Raw genomic sequence first — 20,658 nt, forward strand, 5'->3', positions numbered from 1 at the left:
CATGGGAGTTAGTGGTATGCTAATAGAACCATCCTATATTTGGTCAAGTTTCCAGTTCTCCTCCTCTGTTGGTTCAGGACTTTTTTCTTAGGTCATGTTCATAAGGTCATGTTCTGAGCTGTTTTTTCATAAGGTCATGTTCTGAGCTCACCCTCCTGACTGGACCTTGTACCCCTAGGGAACCCCTCCAGGGCTGCATTTGCCCTGCCCAAAGGGTCTTTGGACCCAGTTCTGTACCCTGAACCCCCTTTGTTATTTTTGTTAATAAAGTTTTTATTTTCCAGGCTGGATCCATCCCTCCCATTCCTGTTCCATCAGCCAGCTCCTCCCGGCTAAGCCGAGCAGGGAGATCACTGCGTGCTTTCAATCTCGTAACGCTCCAAGTGCCCCCCCTGAGTGCTGAGCTCCTTTTGAAGCTCCCCATTCGCTGTTGCACAGCAGGAGCAGAGCAGCCCAATCCCTGCAGCCCATACCTGGCTGGCAGTGCAGTTGGACAGGCACGTCCTGTTGTCGGCGGCCAGGTAGAAGTTGGTGGGGCAGGCACAGGAGTGCAGCTTGTCAGGGGCCAGCAGGCACAGGTGGCTGCAGCCACCATTGTTCAGCGTGCACACGTGTCTGGACACTGTGGACAGAACAGGGAGGTAGCTCAGAGACTTTTGTCTCAGCACACTTCGGGGTATCTGCTTTATGGATGAAGAAAATTGTGTGCCGTGTACTGTCTTTACAATGCAATGTCCTAAATCAAAAACCCACAGAGGCAAACTCTTCCTGCTGCCTTTAAGCTGTTCTCTGTTGTATGCAAAAATGAATTATTACCATGGCTGTAAGTTCAGTATTGAAGGAATGAGAGGAATAAAAAAGCTCTTTTTATAAATATAATGAGAGAAAAATTAGCTTATCTAGGTCAATTGCCAAATAGCATTCAGGTACAATTCAAATACAGTGATATCAGCAGATAAGACACAATCATACCACTCACATTCTCTGACATTCCCTCAGTCTAGCAGTATTTTTCTGCAATAGTAACACTTCTCAAAGGACCAGGTTAAAAGTTTCCATAACACACTGTTCCCCTTTTAAAAATGGTAACTTGTACTGTAATGCAACTTAACAGTTCTTTACTTTCAGTCAGTATTTTGGTTAATTTTTAAGCACATAAATTATCTCTCTACTGAACAAGTTTTGTTAGATGTATTTAATACTGGATGTGCTTAAAAGATTAATCCAGATTTATGTTTAAATCTGTAATTTGAAAACTTCCACAATCTGAAGCAGAACAGAAACAATCATTGCAGATAAATGAGCATGCAGTACCTCAGGACATGGCTACTCAGTTAAACACATCCATGTGCTGCTTGGGAAGCAGAGACAGGATAATTACCATCAGGCTGCCTGTAGGAATGATACACCTGGATGTCTGTGATGGTGTGCCACGAGTTAATCAGGGAGAGCCTGTCTGAGCCAGAGGTTTTGTGGGCACGGCTGAGGGATTTGGTTTTCCCGTCTGTCCAGTAGATGTAGTCCTCAAACAATGTCAGTGCAATCACCCCTGAGATGTCTTGGTTAGGGACTGCAAGGAGAGATCCTCAGATTAATGCTCACCCTTGGGAAACTGCCAGCTAAAATATTCCCCACTGCACAGTATTAAAATCTTCCCCACTGTAACTTTCCCTACTCTGCATAAGCAGCATAAATTGACTCTTTTACTGAAATAAAAATTATTAGAAAACAATCAGAACATAACATAAACATCTCCTGATGCTTTGTGTTTAATACCCTTTCATACAATTAATAGCATTTTATTTCATCAAAATATACTGACAAGAGAGACAGGAAAAATAACCAAAAAGTGACATTGAAAAAACTTTGCAGTAAGAGAGATTATTGATCATTTCTAGCATCACCAACCACACAATATAAAAAAAAAAGTCCATAGCTACAGTACCACAGAATTATGAGCCAGCATCATTTGGAAAAGGATGGAAGGACAAAAGGGAGAAAAAGCTTTGGAGCATTCTTTATCCTGCAGTACAGTCCTTAACCTGAAGTATTTGTTCTTGGTAAACAGTAGCTGAATGCCACCTTTTTTTTTTTCTTCCTCCTTTTAACATCAATAGGAGTAATCATAAATGTTACAGGAGAATATCTGACCACAATAATTAGTTTGTAAATTATAATCTTTTGTTGCTGAATCATCTAATTACTGGTAGAGGTGAAAAGGCAGAGCAGCTGACTGTCATGTTTAACTAGCACATCTTTAACACCTTTACCTTATTTTCTGCATCTTTTTACCTTAAAAGTGTTGACATAGAGTAGGCAAATCTCAAATTCCTGTTGGAACATTTTACAGCTCACTGAGATCTGATGACTGGTACTGAGTATATGGAACAACAACGTAGAAAATTCAATTTTCTACCCAGCAATCCTCCCTGTTCTGATGTCCAGTGCAGGGCATGCTGCTCCTGGTCAAGGAGACCTTGCTGCTTAGGCCTGAAATTAGTTTCCCTTTTTATATGTCTCCACGAAGCACATCTATCACACTGAAATAAGAATATGATATTTTTGAAAGAACTTCAGATCATTTCCGAGAAATCAGTCAAAGTCTAAAGAAATCTTGGCAATTTTGATCCTAATCCTCATTACAGAGGTCTTTGCTACAGTTCCATACGCGGTACAGTACAAGAAAAGCTCTTATAATTTCTGTGATTTTTAGAGTCCCACTGTGTAATGTTTCCAATGAGGAACACAAACCAGGCTGACAGGAGGAGAAGGATGGGACATCAGAAGCAGCTGCCCTGAATGAGGCCCTGAAGCTTTCCATAAAACTAATTATTTTATTTTTGCTGCAGTTCTGAGACAGTATTGGTTTATATAAATTATGACCCTTGCTTCTACTTTTGGCACCAAATTAAAGATGTCAAAGGTCTCACTTCAGTCTCTCTAAAGACAAAAAAACCCCCTTTTTTATTTTCTCTTTTTCTGATCAAAGTTAAGTTTAAAATCAGAATAAAACAGCATATAAAGGCATTAACATACATGAAGAGATTTAAATTTAAAAAATTATTTTGATTTCAACATCTTTATTATTACCCACCAATGAAAAATACACCCAATAGTCATCCTTATTTTGGCTATCCAGGAAGCAAACCCCATATCCTAAGCATAGATATATGAAAAAAAGCTTATTCTCTGATTTTGTGTATGTTTGTGGGTAGCCAGACAATTTATCCTGCCTTTATTGGATTAGACATACATCAAAATCCAGATGAAACTTTATATTCATGAGCTGAAGAAGATTCAGGAGATTGCCTTACACTGCCTGAATTGTCCCATCACACTGCATTAAGAGAGAAGCCAAGTTAAGTGTATGGCACAAAATATTAAATGATACAGTTAGAACACTGCACAGAAGAACATTGTTCATTGACTCAATTACAATTTTCATTTATTTAAAGAAAAATAAATTCTGCAAGTACCAGGTTGAAAAGCTTAATTCTTTTAAACTTCTTAAAAATAAACCCACCTCATCAATAACAATGAAACAACTATTAGACTCTCTTCTTTTTATGTTCTTTAAAAGAAGAATGACAAAATATATTTGTTTCTAAAAACTGGGTTTCCTATTATTACCATTTATAGCTATGGAGTTAAAACTGTCAGTGTCTTAGGACTCACAGATTCAGGCTGCAGTTTGTCCTGTCACTATTTTTATTTCTGAGCAACTCTGTAATTTTAATGGGCTTCTGCATTAACTTTTCATTAGGTCACAATCAACACAAAGTTGCACCATTTAAAGCTGTTAAAGCTAAATGTATTCTGTTGTGAAACAAAGTTATTAAAAAATCAATTAAGAAAGCAAAGAATAGTACACATATATGCAAATGAAAATCCCTTTGAAGTAAAATAGAATATAACTACAGAATCACTGGACAAATATTTCTGACAAAAATCCTACACTGACCATAAAAATACAAAATTCTTATAAAAGAATAGTTAATAATAATTACATAACAGAAAAACTTATAAAATTTCTTCTAAGCTGACCAATAAAAGCCAATGTAGAAGATAAGCCTGTAAAGCCTGAGAGAGTTTTCTTAAAACAGGTATTGAATGGCAACCAGTTCTGACTTGATTGTTTAAGGAATAATTCTATCACAGCTGAATACAATTCTTCTTTGCCTTTTAGTAAGTTATAGCAAGGAAACATCAGAACTGTTGACGTGTAAGAGGTTCTAGAATTTACAGTTCCCATCAACTGTGAATGACCAAACAAAAGTGAACAGAAAACTGAGGTCATTTTTCCATCTGATTATCTGATGGAGCAGTAAAATAGTCTCTCATGCTCTTTATTCTTTGCCTTTGAGGACATCAGTGTTTCACACTTTCCAAAATTTCAGGCAGTGAATATTGATTTTTTTAAAAATGTATGGAGTAGTAGAAACACCCACTTCCTTTTCCCACTCTTTCCTGTAACTCCAAAAAAGCTTTAGCTGATTGATCTCATCATAAATGACATACAGTACTAATACTGTATGTCTAATACTAATTATTAACCCTAATTAATACTAATTATAAACCCTACAGCAAGCTCTGTGGTGTGAATCAGTTTTAAACAGGAGAGGATGACTCATTGTTCCTCTTTCTTTGTAAAGCACTGCAAAACCAGATTATTTTGTATGAATTTAAAGTAAAGGCACGTTAGTCATAACAAAGCACCTCTGTTTCCTCTGCAGCTATTTGAAAACATTTTATCCCATCTCAAAACCATTAGTAAGAAAGGAATATATTCTGTTAAAGCTAAAACATTTACTTTTGGGATTCCTTTCTCCTCCACAACCTCCTCCTCTCAGAGCTGGGCAAGTTCCTTCTAACACACCTGCTGCCAACTCTGATTCTCTAGTGTTGTTTCATTTAATGCATAAACCATGGATTTTCTGACACTGAATGCTAATCCCAAACAAGTAGATGAGAAAAGGGGCAAGAAAGAAGAGGCAAAAAGGAGAAGGAATGCACAGGCCTTTCAGAAACTGCAGAAAACAGGAGGAAAAAACACAGGCAGGGAATAAAAGGGAAAAACGGGGAGGCTTGTAACAGATCAGAAGTGGTGGGAAATAAAAATTATTAGATACTTGAAGACAAAAATGACAATATATAACATAATAAAGGAAGATAAAGTGCTGCATGAATTTAAGAGAAGAGCCACAGGAGGGAACATGGTTATGTAGATACCATGACACGGTTATGAGAACCATGACAGACTCAAAGTATATCTGTCTCTCTCTCCCCTGCATTTTGTATCAATTTTGATCCAAGAATATAAATTCATAGGCTGTAAGTCATATTTGTGATACAAATGTTTACTTTTCTCTGAAAAGTGAACTCTGCTTCCCTTATATTTTCTGAGCACGTTTACTTAAGCATAAAAAAAATGTTCAATTGATTTCAGGAATGAAAATCATTCCATCTAGGATTCCTGAGCTACAAAACCTGAAGCCATACAGAAGTGAAGCCCAGATCCCTTGGCTCTTATTGAAACACAAGTTTTTCCAAATAGAAAAGCAAATACAATAACATGAATAATAATAAAAAAGGTCTCATTGGTGGATGGTAAAATCAATGTACCAAGAAAAAGTGTCTTTTGAAGGACAAATGTTGACCCCTTCTAAGAGAAAAACAAAAACAAAATTATCAAAGTTATCAAAAAATAGATATATATCAAAATATCCAATTTATCAGTGCCCTATCAAGTCCAGAAGATGGTTGATCATTTCCAAGACAGAAAGGGATGTATCCCTTCCCTTTCCAAAACCAAGGGACTGCAACCTTGCCCTGCCCTTGTGCAAAATCTACAAAAACAGAAGGGGTGAAAGATCCCTGTTAGGTTCCTCCCAAAAATTCACCCAACTAGAGTGCGAGTGCTGGGAATCCATTGCTAAAAGTAATCAATTATTGTTAAGCAACAATTTAAATGAGTTTCTAGCTCCCTGAGGCATTAGAGCAGTTTCTGTTTAAGAATTTTGGCACCCAAATAAAGAAAACTTACATGGGTGACCCAACCTGAAAAAACATTCTACACTATTTTGAATTCCACTTCCTGAAACTTGATTTTCTGAACTGCAATAAAACAGAAACAAAAAGCCTACTGACATCTCCATCTAAATGGAACCAGTGGCAATCTCCTAGGAAGGGTTACAAACCCTCCAAAGACAAATTGCATCAAGGAAGAACAACACTTAATAAGAAAGTAGCAATTAAACCTACAAAACCAAATAAACTTGGAGATTGCTGATCTCTTCTGCAGCAATTCCTGGCCCCCACCATCCCCTTGCCAAGTGAACTCCCTTGTAGCTGTTTCTGTCTAATTTTACATTCAACTTGGAGCCTCTCTGAGACACAGTCAATACTTTTTTATTTCCTATACTACTTACTCCTGATGCTTGTTCCCTTTGATAAAGAATTTGAAGTGCTTAGTCCATAAAATTAATAATGAATAATGACAATAAGATTATGTCTATTAAGCTTGTGACAAAGTATGTGGTTTTGACAGACATAATTACATTTAAGTATATTACATTAAAATATTCTATTTTAAAGATGAGACATTTTACAATCATTATTACTTTTATGAAATGGACATGTGGTTTAGAAACCTAAACCTGTCAAACTCAATGAACAGCAAAAAAATATTCATGGACTATATAGATTAAGTCTATATATATAGTTTTAGGATGTTATTACTCACGTCTTTAATAACATGTTCATGCATAAATATTTCTTTCTGCAAAATTAATATATACATCATATATACCAGACACATCCATATTGGGTTAAGTATGAAAGCCAAAAGTCCTAGCATTCAGTGGTGGGATATTTTGCCAGTATAAAAATATAACTGAAACAATGAAAACTGAGAATATTTCAACAGTCACACAAAACTTGTTATGCATCCCCAAACTGCTATCACTAAAGAAGCAGGAAATTAAGCCTTAAATCTAAACATCTTTAGGCACTCATGTGTTTGAGATATTAAATTTCACTATTAGATATAACAACACCATGAGAAGAGATGCATAAATTTTTCAAAATCTGCCTATAAACCAATTGATAAAAAATAGGAATGCAATATTTCATTGTCCCACTTTAAAATGTTTTATTACCTTTTTTAATTCACTGTGAGCAGCTGTTTATATGCCAGTAACTCCACGGCAGTACACAGCAGTAATAAATTACTCTCAAATATATACACGTCACTATTTGAGTAGAATAACTCTGTGTGTTGGTGAGTTTTAAGGGTTTTTAAATTATTTTTCAGATTTACAGAGACCTTTTACCTGCCTGCCAGCCCCTCACCTTAGACTCCTGTCTTGGTTTTGATATCCATTCCCAGTGACCCCCAAGCTATTCCTTCTTTTATCTTTCCCTCTCCTGCCACCATCCAACTGTGAGGACATAAACCACTGGTTCACTTTGGTTTATCTCATTTGTCTTCTACTGGAACCATGGGAGCTGTCCAACACTGCCATTGCCTTGATCAAAATCCTCCTGTTTTCAATGGTGTTGATTGGAACAGAGAGAAAACAGAAAATCTCTGGTTTATGTTCTCTGTCCCGATGCCCCCTGACAGGAGCAGCTGCATGGAAAGTAATCCCCATCCCTTAAAATTTGGGATAGCTCAAGGAGAAGTTTGTCCAGCTCATGGAGAAATTTCAAGTATAGTGTACTATTTTCAGAAGTTTATAATCTAATTTGAGTATATTTCCCAAGACCAGGGCAATATACAGAAACCAACCTGCTGGCAACCTTTGATGCTTCAGGTTTTAGCTTTTGTATTTTTCAGATTCTGTGCTGCTTTAGTGTGAACTTCTGAGCGTCATATTAGGGGATGGTGAGCTCTCTTCACAGAGTAGGGAGACAAAGCAATTCCTTCTCTACCTGGGGACCAAGGACAAATGATCCAAATCTCAGCCCCAAGAGCATAAACAACATGGACTGAAGAGAGAAAAACAAGAAGGATGGGACTGCATGGGCTAAAGCTGCAATTGGACAATTAACTCCAATATGCAAATGGAGCAGAACTGATCAGAGTGAGAGTTCCTGTGACTGGTCATCCATTTTGTGACCATTTTGGTTCATCTTGGGTTTAGCCCTGGCTGGGCTCTTGTGTTGCCCAAGGTGGAGCCATTGAGGAGATCCTTTTAATAAATCCCTACTTTATTCTTTAGGTCCATCTAGTCTCTGTTCTAGGTCAGCTTTCACAGGGCATCACCTTCATAAACTGGTCTTCATAAACTGGAGACTGGGGAACATTTGAGTAAAGTAACTGAGTGAATTGCCTTTAATATAGGTGAATCTGAACAATTTCTCCTGAACACTATCCTTTAAAAGAGAAGGAGCCCAATAAAATAATCAGATTTGGGAAGACATATGGATTGGAGAATTTTATAGGAACAATTATGAAAAGTGAATCCAGAAGTCAATAATGGAGAGAACACAATTATCAGTTTGTGCTATCAGATGTGGATACAATGAATAATTCTATAGACTCCTCAAAAGTTGGGGAAAAAACTGTTGCCATGTCAAAACTACTTCTCATCTGCTCTGGGAAACAAAACCTCTTTCAAACTTCTCTAATTTTTGAGCTATGAAAACCTCCACTATAAATCTGGAAGGAATTGGTTTCTGTAATCTTTTTAGATCACTTCTACATCAGGACAATTTTATAAACAATTGGGCATATTCTCTTTTAAAACTCTGGAGGCAGACTCCAGAATTAGACACAAATACTAATTTTCTACCTGCAAACTCCTTACAATGAGCAACATTTGAAATTACAGGCCCTAAAAATTAAAGTGGTTGTAATGTCCAAACCCTCTGTACTTGTTACTTCAAAACTTGCATATATACTGTCCAATTCTGAGAATTGCAAACATTCAGGCAGAAGCTGTCTCAAGAACAGGGTGTTTTTTTTCAAATTGAGGTCCTCCAGGAAAGTTATTCTCTGTTAACTATATTACACCTAAAGAAGAAATTTAACAATAATAATTTATTTAAAGTGCATCACTTTTCCATTGCCTAATTTCCATACCCCTGTCAGATGAAGGATTGTAGTGCACAACTTTTTGTTCTTACAGTATAAACCAACAACTTGACACAGTTTAAGGCCTAATTTCGGAGAAGTTTCTGTACTTCCTAAACTGGACTGTCAGATTTCCCTTTTATAGTTTCATTTTACTGAAATGCTCATCTTCAAAGTGAAATGGGGGAATGCAGGCAGCTCTGGGATTTAGGAGCCTTGAAGGTTGGGAAAACCTGCAAGGAGCAGCCAGATACCCAGGGAACTGTGAAGCCTGCATCTCCTCTGGGCTGTGGGAAGAGAAAGAAGCTAACTCTGACAAATTCTTAAATTTTTTATTTTTTTTTTAAAGCTCACATAAGTAAACTAGCTTAGTGCTTAGCCAGATTAGTGCTTCAATACTTGCTTAATCATTTACAGTGTATAACATTTGTGCATGCTGCAGTGCTGAATTGGCTAAGCTCTAAAGACAGTTTATATAACCAAGCATTAAACTTCAAACAGCTCAGCAAGGTCATCACTGCCCCAGCGCCAAGAAGAGCTCCCAAGCAGTCTAAGATTTCTGGCCTAGTTAGCATGTTTTCAAAATTCGTACTACGAGTCTCTTGGCAATTATAAAAGACAATTTCTCTGTTGAAATGCAGAGGAATTTTACAAGAGAAAAGCAGCAGATGTTCTCCTCAAAAAGCTTTAAGGTTCAGAAGAAATAAACAAATTTTAAAAACCCCATACTTGAAGAAATGTTAACACAAATATCTAAATACACGTAAACTCCCATTTCATGTAATAAACACTCCTTGGTTTAGCAGACAGCGTGTCAATAATTAGCCTAAGATTGTTGTGTTTATCCTAAATTATCTGATATGGAGCACAGAACACTGCACACTGTCTCATACCATCCCTTAATGATATGAAAGCCACATTCTGGCAAGTTACTTCTATTTGCTGTGTCTTTTGAAATCTCTGTGGCATTTTCTGATAGATTTTGTAACAGACATTTTAAGATCCAAAAATCATAGTCTCGGGAAAAAACCTCAGAGCAAACCAGCCTTATCCTCAGAGGTCACAGAATCAGGTGAGAAAATGCTTAGTTTGCCATTATTAGCACTTCAGATTGCATCACTCACAGCATTCCTGTTCACACTTTTTCCTCTCCTCCATGAAAACGTATTTTGTGATTGCCATATCCATGCCTTTATCCTTCTCCATTCGAAAACACAAAGGATAAGAGCAAACTCAACCATCACCCCCTTAGTTAACTTTGACAAGAGAAAATGTCCAAAACGACAAAGGAAAACAGCCCATGAAATCCATGTGAAAAACATGCCTTCAAGGAACACAGTTATCACAAGAGATAAAACTTAATCTTTCTCATTTAAGTGCTTATCAGTGTGGATTACAGATATCAGAAGGCCAAGGGGGAATCACAGCTCGAAACACTGAACTTCCCTGAGTTTCCCCTATTAAAATAATTATTTTACAATGGTTAAATTTCATCATCCAAAATATTTGTAGTTTTGTGCTTAATCACAAAGAAATTAATTTTGTTTTTGGTTGGTTGTTCCAGGAGAAAGCAGGGAGAAAGGGAAAAGACCTTGATTAAAGGCAAATTGATAATTAAAGGTGAACTCTGCAAAACTGTCAAAGCTCTCCTTGGAGCACCCACAGGGCTGTTTCATCTGTTTCAGACACCAAGAATTCTATCACTGTCTTGTTAAATCCACAGAAACTTTTCTACAACTTCATTTTAATCTGTTAATGATGTTTTGAGTGAAACTCCTGACAGCAGAAAGCGATGAGAGGCATTAGGTGTGGGCAGGTGGGAGAGGATCCAGACAAGGGGCACAAAGATGATCCAAGGCTTGGGAAGCTGCCATGAGAGCAAAGGCTGAGAGAACTGGGTTTGTTCACTCTTAAAAAGAGAAACCTCATCACCACATTCCAGCCTTTAAAGAGGCTGCAAAGAAATGGAGACTCCCTTTTTACATGGAAAAGGCAAGGGGTGATGGGAACAGGTCACTCTCGGGAAGATTTTGATTGGAGACAAGAGGAAAACTTTTCAAAATGAGAACACTGAGCCATTGGAATAATCTTCCCAAGGAAAGGGTGGATTGGACACATGGTTGTGGGTCATCTAGACCATGCTTTTCCCAGAAAAGATTGGACTAGGTGATCCATGAGGTTGGACTAGGAGGTCTCTTCCAACCTCATCCTCCACAATGATTGCCTAAGGAAAAAAATCTTGCTTTCACATCATTTAAATACCTCAGGATCTTTCTCCCAAAGCTCAATTTCTTATGGCTTGAATATTTATGCACCATCTGGACTTCAAAGAGACATGTCCTCAAAAGCAGCATGATTCCAGCTTTACACAAAGTCACTATTGCTTCTGGAGCTTGCCTCAGATATGCCACTGGTACCAAATTTGGATAAATTTGCTGTGGCATTGTGACAGATTTCCTTCTTCTCCAGGAATAGAAATCCTCAGAAGAAGAAATTAACTCTGCAGATATAAAGCAGTTGAAACTGATTTTATCCAATTGCTCAGGAGAGCCCCACAGGCTGGAGACCAAGGCAATGGACACTGAGGATGGTCTGGATGGAATTTTGCAGCAATCTTCTGAATTTAGTAACATGAGGACATTTTTGGGGAAAGAGAAATTCTGAAACTCTCAGGCTGAAAGGGAAGACTGTGAAAGGTTTGACCACTGTGGTCAGTTTAGGGCTAAGAGAGACACATTGGCTATTATTTACTTCTTTCCTTTGAAAGATACAAAAAGAAGAGTAAGGGGATAATTTTTTGGGAATGAAAATAGCAGGATAGCAGCACAGGGAATGACATCAAGAGGAGTAGGGAGCTTTGCTTCCTCTGTCAGAAGAGCAGAATGTCAGCAGGATTCCAGCTCAGGGCTATATCTGAGCGAGAGCTGCTTAGGTGAGCAGGTTAGAACTGACTGGTGTTCATCCCAAAAAAAAAAACCATGGAAATTATGCTGAGATTAATAGGAATATTTACAGCTCTTGTAGCTACTGCAAGAGTGTCTCCAATCTACCATCTCAGACAACTGCCACTGAATTATTCATGATGCATTTATAACCTACAATTCATGAATGCAGGGGCTAGAAAACTTATTGGTTTCCATTTTTTATTTCTTGGTGAACCTTTGATCTGAAAATAAAGTAGTTATTTCATCAGTTGTGGTTTGGAGAAGACCTGGAGGCACCCAGTATGAGATAAAAGCCTAAAAAAGCCCAGATCCATGAAGTCTTACCAGCAGTACAGCAGTGCTGAGGTTTGGGTAAAGCTTGAGGAAGGAGCTCAGGTAACAATTTCATCTCAAATAAAACTCCCAAAAAAACTTATAATTTCATATATTTGAATTAAAATGAAAGCTCTTTAATTATACAACTTGGAATATGAGAACAATTCATCATAGTGTAGAATTTTACTTTTTTTGCATACTTTACAGATAAATGACACAAGCTGTTTAATTATCTGTCAGGTGAGAAGCAAAACACAGAGATAAAGATTAGTTTATTACATAAGTATTTCAAAAGTTATTATTCCACCCATCTACCAGGAAAGCCCCAAATTACATTTGAAATACTGGTCTCATGCTGAGCAGACTAATAGCTTTTCCAGGCTTTTTGAGGCAGGAGAAAAGGCTGATTTTAGCCCCCTATTCTGACACATGGCACAGAGGATCCCTTCTACTTTTAACAGCGAGTTTCACTCACTTTGCAACTTAATCAAGAACCTGTCTATATATGCCAGGGTATAAAATTGAAAGAGTGCCTCAGATTACTGCTTGTATTCCTAGAGCTTCTTTTTCTATTTGACTTTTTTCCCACAAACATATAGTACTGCACGTTTTAAGTTATTAATATCAATAACAGAACAAAAATGAAAAGATGATTTAATATATTGATAAAAGGAAAAAAAAACTCAAAAAAGGTTATTAAAAAGGTTTTTAAAGGACAATTTTTACATAACTATACATAACATTGAAAGCATCAAAAAGAAAAAAAAACAAAACAACTGAAGTGTTGACCAACCTTTATGTCTGTGAGATCCATCCATGTCAGAAAACTCAATGTGGTTTTCATCAGCCCAGTACAGTCTGTGATTGACATAGTCTATGGTGAGAGCCATAGGTCTGGAAATCTGTGTTTCTATAACCACAGCTTGCCTGGATCCATCCATCCCAACACGGCCAATGTGAGGGGACTCACAGCAATCAATCCAGTACAGGTACCTGTGGAACCAAACACAGCAGCTGAGTAACTGTGATGCCTCAGGTTTTAGCTTTTGCATTTTTCAGATTCTGTGCTACTGCAGTGTGTGGGTCTGGGCTTCATATGAGGGGATAGTGAGCTCTCTGCACAGAGCAGGGAGACAAAACAATTCCTTCTCTAGCTGGGGACCAAGGACAAATCTCAGCCCCAGGAGCATAAACGTGGGCTGAAGAGAGAAAAACAAAAGGATAGGGCTTCATAATCTAAAGCTGTAATTGGACAATTAACTCCAACATGCAAAGGCACTGGAATTTATAAAAATGAGAGACCCCGTGACCAGTCGTCCATTTTGTGACCATTTTGGTTCATCTTGGGTGCAGCCCTGGCTGGGCTTTTGTGCTGCCCAAGGTGGATCTATTGAAACCTCCTAATAAATCCCTACTTTATTCTTTAGGTCCATCTAGTCTCTGTTCTGGGTCAGCCTTCACAAGGCATCAGCAGCAATAACTGACCAGAGAGGTTGTGGCTGCCCCATCCCTGAAAGTGTCCAAGACCAGGTTGGATTGGGCTTTGAGCAACCTGGGGTAGTGAATGGCACCCCTGCCTGTCTTGGGTGTTTGAAACTGGATGATCCTTAGGTCTCTTCTTAATCAAACCATTCTGTGGCTCAATGCTTAATTTATTTAGTTGATCTCAAGAATAAATCAGTAATTAGTCTACAATATTTCCACCTTCCAGATAAATCTTTGAGTTTTCTGGACCTGTCTGTAAATAGTTGTGCTGAATGTAAAGGATTTGAATAGGAAACCCTCTGCCAGGTGTGATTTTATTAAATTAATTATAGACTAATAAAATGTGCATTTAAATGGCTTAGTCTTGATACCTTAGAATTTGAAGCACCACCCAAACTGGACTTTGTGAATCTCACATCCTACATAAATGGCATCATTAATAAATTTAACAGAAATATGATATTATATCTACTTTTTTTTTTACACATGTTACAAAACTTTTTTTTTGCTATCATGCAGCCACATAATGCAAATTGAATTGCTTCAGGAAGTACTAGCTGTAAAACATTAAAACAGTTTCTTGCACAGAGGGTTTAAAAACGGGTGAAGCACTGAGAGAGACTGTCAGAAAGCTGAGCAGCAATTTTCCCCTCAACATGCTATTTAACCACAACGCAGAGCACGTTTGCCATAAAGGGAGAAAAATCCCATTATTTAGCACATGGATGCATGTGGCTGCTGTTGTGTGCCATTACTCAGAACCTCAGGACAGATCTTTCCAGCTGGGAAGCTGATTCTGCTCTACAGGCTTTGGACAGGCTGTCCAAAATCCAGATGCAGCTCATATCCTTGATAAGCACCTGGAACAGAATTTGTGTGCAGGAGGAAATGGTGATGCTAAGAACAGTTACAGGTATCCTACAACACACAGGTGCAATGTGCTGGCACCCAGCCTGCTCCACACAAGCAGCAGACAGAGGAAACCTTCTCCACTCTCTCCAACAGAAAATGTTTTCTTTGGAAACAAACTGCATGGCAGCAGCAGGATGATTCACTAAGCATTTCTCATTTCTGAGGGGGAAAAAAAACCCCACCAAAAAACCAAACCCAAGATTCAAGTAACACCATTTCAAATTATAAGTCTGAATTTGAATTTTTATTCCAGCACAATTCTATATTAAAATAAATGAAAACAGGCTTATGTTTAGCAATAAAAATGTAAAAACTGCTTTGGAAAGCTGGCTATACACACCAAAAAGAACCTCGAGTAAGTTATTATGCCTATTTATTTATACATCTAAGTCTTCCTGAAAGACTGGGACTCTGTGTACTAACTTTGTAGAGTGATTTTTGCATACTCAGGGATGCCCAGGCAACCACAGAAAGATCCCATGTATGCATCTCTTGAAAACATTAAGCAAAGGTCTGTATCCTCCCTCCCCAATATTACAGGGAAGAAAGGGTACAGTTACAAGAAAATTAAATTTTAGTCCTAAGAAATAGTAGAAAATAGCTTTTATCTTGAAAAAAAATAGTAGACTAGATAGGTTATATTTTTATGCAAGGAAAAACACTGCTTTTCTTTGTTTAGGTAGAGTCCAGACCAACACAACAACTTTGTCCTATCACTGAATATTAGATTAAAAAAAACACAAACCAACAAAAAACTAAGTATTATTTCCTATGTATTTTTTGAATTGAAAAAAAATAATATCAAATGAGGATTAAGTAGGAAATACTGAAAATTGCCTGTTTCATACCCAGCTTGAGGATCTAAGGACAGATCTCTGGGAAACTTCACTCTCTTGCTCACAAGGACAGTTGGGTACAAGCCATTGAGCTTGGACACCTCAATAATTCTCTTTTCAGTATCAGACCAGTAGAGATTCTTCCCAATCCAATCTACAGCCAGGGCATTGGGAACAGCTGTATTGTGAACTACCTGGAAGAGCAAAAATTACATTAATTATTTATCTAAATAACTGGGAAAAGGAACAATAATTTGAGCGGTACAGATGCCAGGATATTGAGAGACTGGCTATTTGGTACAGTGACATAAAGCATGTAAAAACTGGGTATTATTCACTGCTAAACACTGACACTTCTCAGGTAATGACACTTAAGTAGCTACAACAATGTGACACTTTCCTCCTCGTGAGGGAGAATGGAGCATACTATGATAATGTAAAGAGGAAATTATCAACATTATGCACAAACTTTTAAAAACTTTTGAGCTTTCATTTTTTTCATCTGAAGTACCTAGTTTTCTCTTAATGTAAAAAAAAAAAAAATAAAGAAATAAATCAAACAAACGCAAACTTTTCTCTTTTCTCCCTTTCATTTCATATTCCATTTTTTGTTCCACAGAACAGAGTGGAGATGTGGCTGCTCTCCCCACAGTGTGCCCTTGAGCACATCTGCTGCTGCTCATCTCCCCATTTCTCTCAGCAGTCTCCATCAGCATATTCTTCATTTTAATGTCACAGTAGTGCCATATGTCATCGTGACAGAGAGACCATGAGAGCACTCAGAGCTACTGGCTGGAAAGGAAATACTGTGCTCTTATTTCCAGCATTCATGTGGCAGAAGAATGAGGAATTTCCCAAGAATTAGTTAAATTTCAAAAGGACTTCATTGTTAAGAGACAAAAGCAATTTAGTCACCTACTAAATCCTACAGACTACTGACAGGGATGTGTTATTCTCAGGGTTTTTGATGACTTGGATAATTCTGGGACTTGAACAAATTCTTCTAGATTTATTACAGATATGTGATTACAAACCTCATCATGGCATAAGTCAGTCCAGCTTGTCTGGGAGTACTTCATGCCAAGTATTCAGTAATATTTGAATATTCACAATCATTTGAGACCAATTTCTTCTAGGCTTGAAAATTCTATTCCTGAGAAGATCTATCCTGACCTATTCTATTCCTGATTAAGGTCTGTGCAACTAGAACTTCAGAAAAAAACCCTACATTTCAGAAAGGAATACTTGAAAATGTATGAGATTTCTTAAGCACTAATAATGGGTTTATTACTGTGGTGCACATTCTAATTTACTGTTATCTTCAACACCAACAGCATGGGCACCAGAGTATAAGCTTCATGTATAAACCTGCATTATGTATAACTGAAAGTGCTAGTTTTAAATTTATTTACCATCTGAAGACATGGAAAAGCCTTCAAGATAAAAAGGGATATGGTGAGATGCTTTAAATCAATTTTATAGTTATGAATTTGTAAAAGCACCTTCTCAGGTTGTTACATAATTTATCATCTTATAAAATCTTTTTAAAAAGGTAAAGTCCAGGATACACTGCTTTTTTAATGGGAATAAGAGGTTCTAATTTCTAAAACCTCCACACTACCAGCTTCACCAGTTTATAAATGTGTAATTGCAGCAACTGCTGCATTGGCACAAGGGACATTTCATGCAGAAATGGATAACTGTGAAAATGTAGGTAGTGGTTTGGCTGTCTAAACACTTCACTAGAGCACCAACCAAAATAATGAGTTTCTCTTTCTGATAATTTTTCCTGAGGAGAGTCCCCTCAGCCTGTCCCAGCCACTGAGACCACCAGTGTGGCACCTCATGAGCATGGTCCAGCTCTTGACTGCATTTCCCACTAACATTGGAATCTAAACTGTCCCTGAAACACTGAACACAGCCGTGTGAAAGGGCTGTCATTTCAGTTCTCTCAGTATCTCCTCCATGGGCAGAGGCAGAAGAAAAATGAGATGCCATCAGGCTTCCCAGAGCTGGTGTGCTGAAGAAATGCCATCTCCTGCAAGGGGAATCCGAGGCAATACATCAAATAGCATCACTTACACTGAGAGCTGATCTATTTATAGCAAAAAATAACATAACAAGTGAGAAGATAATAAAATGAGAGATTCATCAGGGGAAAAACCATAAAAACTCTCTCTCTTGACAAAACAACCCCATTAAAAGATGCAAACAGGTTGGCTAGATAAGAAATAATAACACTAGCATTTAAATAACTAAATAAAAATTATTATACTTTCATTTGAACTAATTTTTAATAATGTCAGTTATTAAGTATGTCCTATAGCAACCTAATAAGAAAGTCAGAGCCACAAAAATTTGGAACTGCATAAAAGGTTACTGATAGACTATTAGACAGCTATAGACAGTATATAATTATTAGACAGTATATATTTATATTAGAAAGTATATAATTCTTGCTAATTTTTTTCACCTTTTTTTTTTAGCTTTCAGAGGCCAAATCTGGGCCAAGCTTTTCACACAAAAAACCTTTTTCTTTGTATGAAAATTAAATGGACCTATTTTCATGATTCTTGCTTTGCATATGGCATCCTATACGAGCAAAATTTTCATCAACATGACACTTGTGCAAATTGCAAATTGATGGAAAAATTAAATATCCTCCATGTCCTCATCCTAATTTTCTTCTAGTGGTTGTTCAACTTCTTGATGCCTTTTTTTAAAAAATTAAATTAATAATGAATCAGTAGAAAGCAATTTTGATAGTCTCCTACCTGGCTATTGGAACACTCTTAACTGGGAATAATTCTTTGTTGTTGAAATAGTGAGGATTACAAATAGAGTCTGAATAATCCCCAGCCCTTATATAATACTGAACCATCCATAAGGGATGAAGCTGAGGAGGATGCTTTGGAAACTGTTTAGGGACAATAAGTGTGATTCAAGGATTTAATGGATTTTGAACCCCACGCTTGCCAGTGTTCTATTTTTTTCCCTATGCAGGTACAACTTCTGAGTGCATGCTGGGTTTTACTTTCACCCCAATGCAATCAGATTGCCAGAACATTTTCATCCACTTGCTTTTTTTTCTTTTTAAGAACTATTATTTTGGTGTGAAGGATGCAAATGAGGTTCCTTGGAGCCAGTGATTTTCAAACCCTAATTCACATAAGGAGCAAAGCTGACGCGCTCTGAGGTTGTGTCAGTCCACACACCAAACTGAGAATGAAAAGCACAAATCTTTTCTCTCTGAATGTTTATCGGTGTGCAGAGAGGGAACAAAATTCACAGGATATGTTGCTGCTCATTTAGGTCCCTGTTTCAGAAGGTCAGACATAATAGAATAAACAAAGCATTCCTTACTGCTTATCACCAGTTCTGGGAAAATGTTCACACAAGTCAACAAATGTGCTTTATAGTGGATTTGTGAACTTAATCCACTACAGAGGCAGAACAGGCTGTGCAGAAATGGGAGTGCACTTTTACCCTTCACAGCAAAGACATTGAGTTATTTTAATTATCAGTGTAGTGGAGGTGAAACAAAAACAAACTGAAGATCACAGGAAATGTCACATAGGAAGAAATAATACACCAGTGTATTTACACAGCTTACACCTAATTATAGCTCTCTTTTTTCTTTGGCATCCTGGAAGCCACATGGAACTGCCAATTCAGTAAGCTGTCAGATAAGTCATAAGGAATTTAGCTCCTAAATGCAGTTCTCCTTGTGCCTATCTTTACTTCAAATAAGATACAAATGCAATTAAATTTTACTAGGACTCACTAGCTCATGCTGCGTTTGTATTCATACACCAAAGCCTCCCAATCTGGGTTAAATGTATGAGGGAGCATTTCCCAAAGCACTCAAAAAATATAATTCTAGTAGTGACATTATTAATCCTCAATTACCTTGATGTCACTTCCATTTAAAGACATTCTGTTTATGCGACTGCCATTTGGTCTGCTGGAATCAATCCAATAAATGAACTCTTCTCTGTAGTCAAAGTCTATTGCAATCACATTGTTCAGCCCCTAAAAACAGAAAAAAAAAGTGCTTTTATTCAAATGTTTGAACACAAACTGCTGGATAGCATTCAGAATGCAAAACACAGTTAATATTCCTAATGCTTTATTTTACTGTCTGCATATTTCTGAAGCACTTCCCTCTCTTTTCCATACATTACTTGTAAACAGAGTAAGACAAAGACTGTAACAGAAATAAATATGGTGACAAATTAACTGTGTCGCTTCAAAAAAATGCAGATGATACATGAAATTAACTGAGGCTCCTGTGTTTTTCTATGCTCTTATTTAAATGAAATTTGGCAGTAAATACTTCTAATTTTTGCTCAGTTTAACTGCTGATTACTACCTTTAGCCCTTCTTTGGCAAATGAAATGGGAGAATCAGAAATAGTATGATCTTTAGGACATTTAAATAATAAAAAAAAAATCCCTAGTAATATAAATTAATCAGGAATTCAAAATGGTAATGGTGCAAAAAGACATTAATGTTAATTCCTGAATGAGGAGGTTTTGACTTAGATGCTATATTATAGGTACTCTATATATATGTATTTATTTATGTGTGTGTGTGTGGATACACACAGACAGTGGTAGATCCAAAAAGCATGAAAGTTGGAGATCCAGCAGGAACCTGGGAATCTCCTATGGCTCCAATTACAAAGCCAACACATTTTGAGACAGTGGTGATTATATCTGAGGTACTCCAACATGCTGGGAGGAGCAGTCATACAATAATGGCTTTTCATCCCAAATGGCTGATAAGTAAGAAGAAGGTTGCATTCAGATGATGGCTCTTATTTCCTTATCTGCCCCATAAACTGCTGACTTTTCTGATAGGTAGTGAAATCACAATTATTGTTAATATGCCAGTTTGTTGTTATCAATGAAATAGGGAGCAGCAGCGCTGAAAGGAACGGATGTGGTCTGTATTCCCTCTATAAATTCAAGGTCAGTTAATCAATTCCCTTATCAGCCCAATGGCATCCTGCTCTCAGGTAGATCAGCAGCCTCCCTGTTTAGTGTAATTCATTGCTGGGAAGGGGTGTGCTGGACCAGCCAGCTCT

The 20,658-nt window shown here is 37.4% G+C and overlaps 1 protein-coding gene across 5 annotated transcripts in view; it reads right to left on the reverse strand.

The window, feature by feature from the left end:
- The window catches only part of LRP1B (LDL receptor related protein 1B), a 637,687-nt gene that overhangs the window by 78,957 nt on the left and 538,072 nt on the right, over positions 1 to 20,658 (reverse strand). For all 5 annotated transcript variants that reach the window (XM_071435460.1, XM_071435459.1, XM_071435457.1 and 2 more), the window contains 5 exons: positions 19,479 to 19,601; positions 15,582 to 15,763; positions 13,130 to 13,329; positions 1,382 to 1,570; positions 474 to 622 (listed from right to left, as the gene is read on the reverse strand). In XM_071435460.1, coding sequence (XP_071291561.1) covers positions 474 to 622; positions 1,382 to 1,570; positions 13,130 to 13,329; positions 15,582 to 15,763; positions 19,479 to 19,601 — 843 coding nt within the window. The remainder of the gene's footprint in view (positions 1 to 473; positions 623 to 1,381; positions 1,571 to 13,129; positions 13,330 to 15,581; positions 15,764 to 19,478; positions 19,602 to 20,658) is intronic.

This window comes from Agelaius tricolor, unplaced genomic scaffold (genome assembly GCF_023055355.1).
Source record: "Agelaius tricolor isolate 1412-34295 unplaced genomic scaffold, bAgeTri1.0.p SCAF_10, whole genome shotgun sequence".
In the NCBI taxonomy this organism is placed as follows: Eukaryota; Metazoa; Chordata; class Aves; order Passeriformes; family Icteridae; genus Agelaius; species Agelaius tricolor.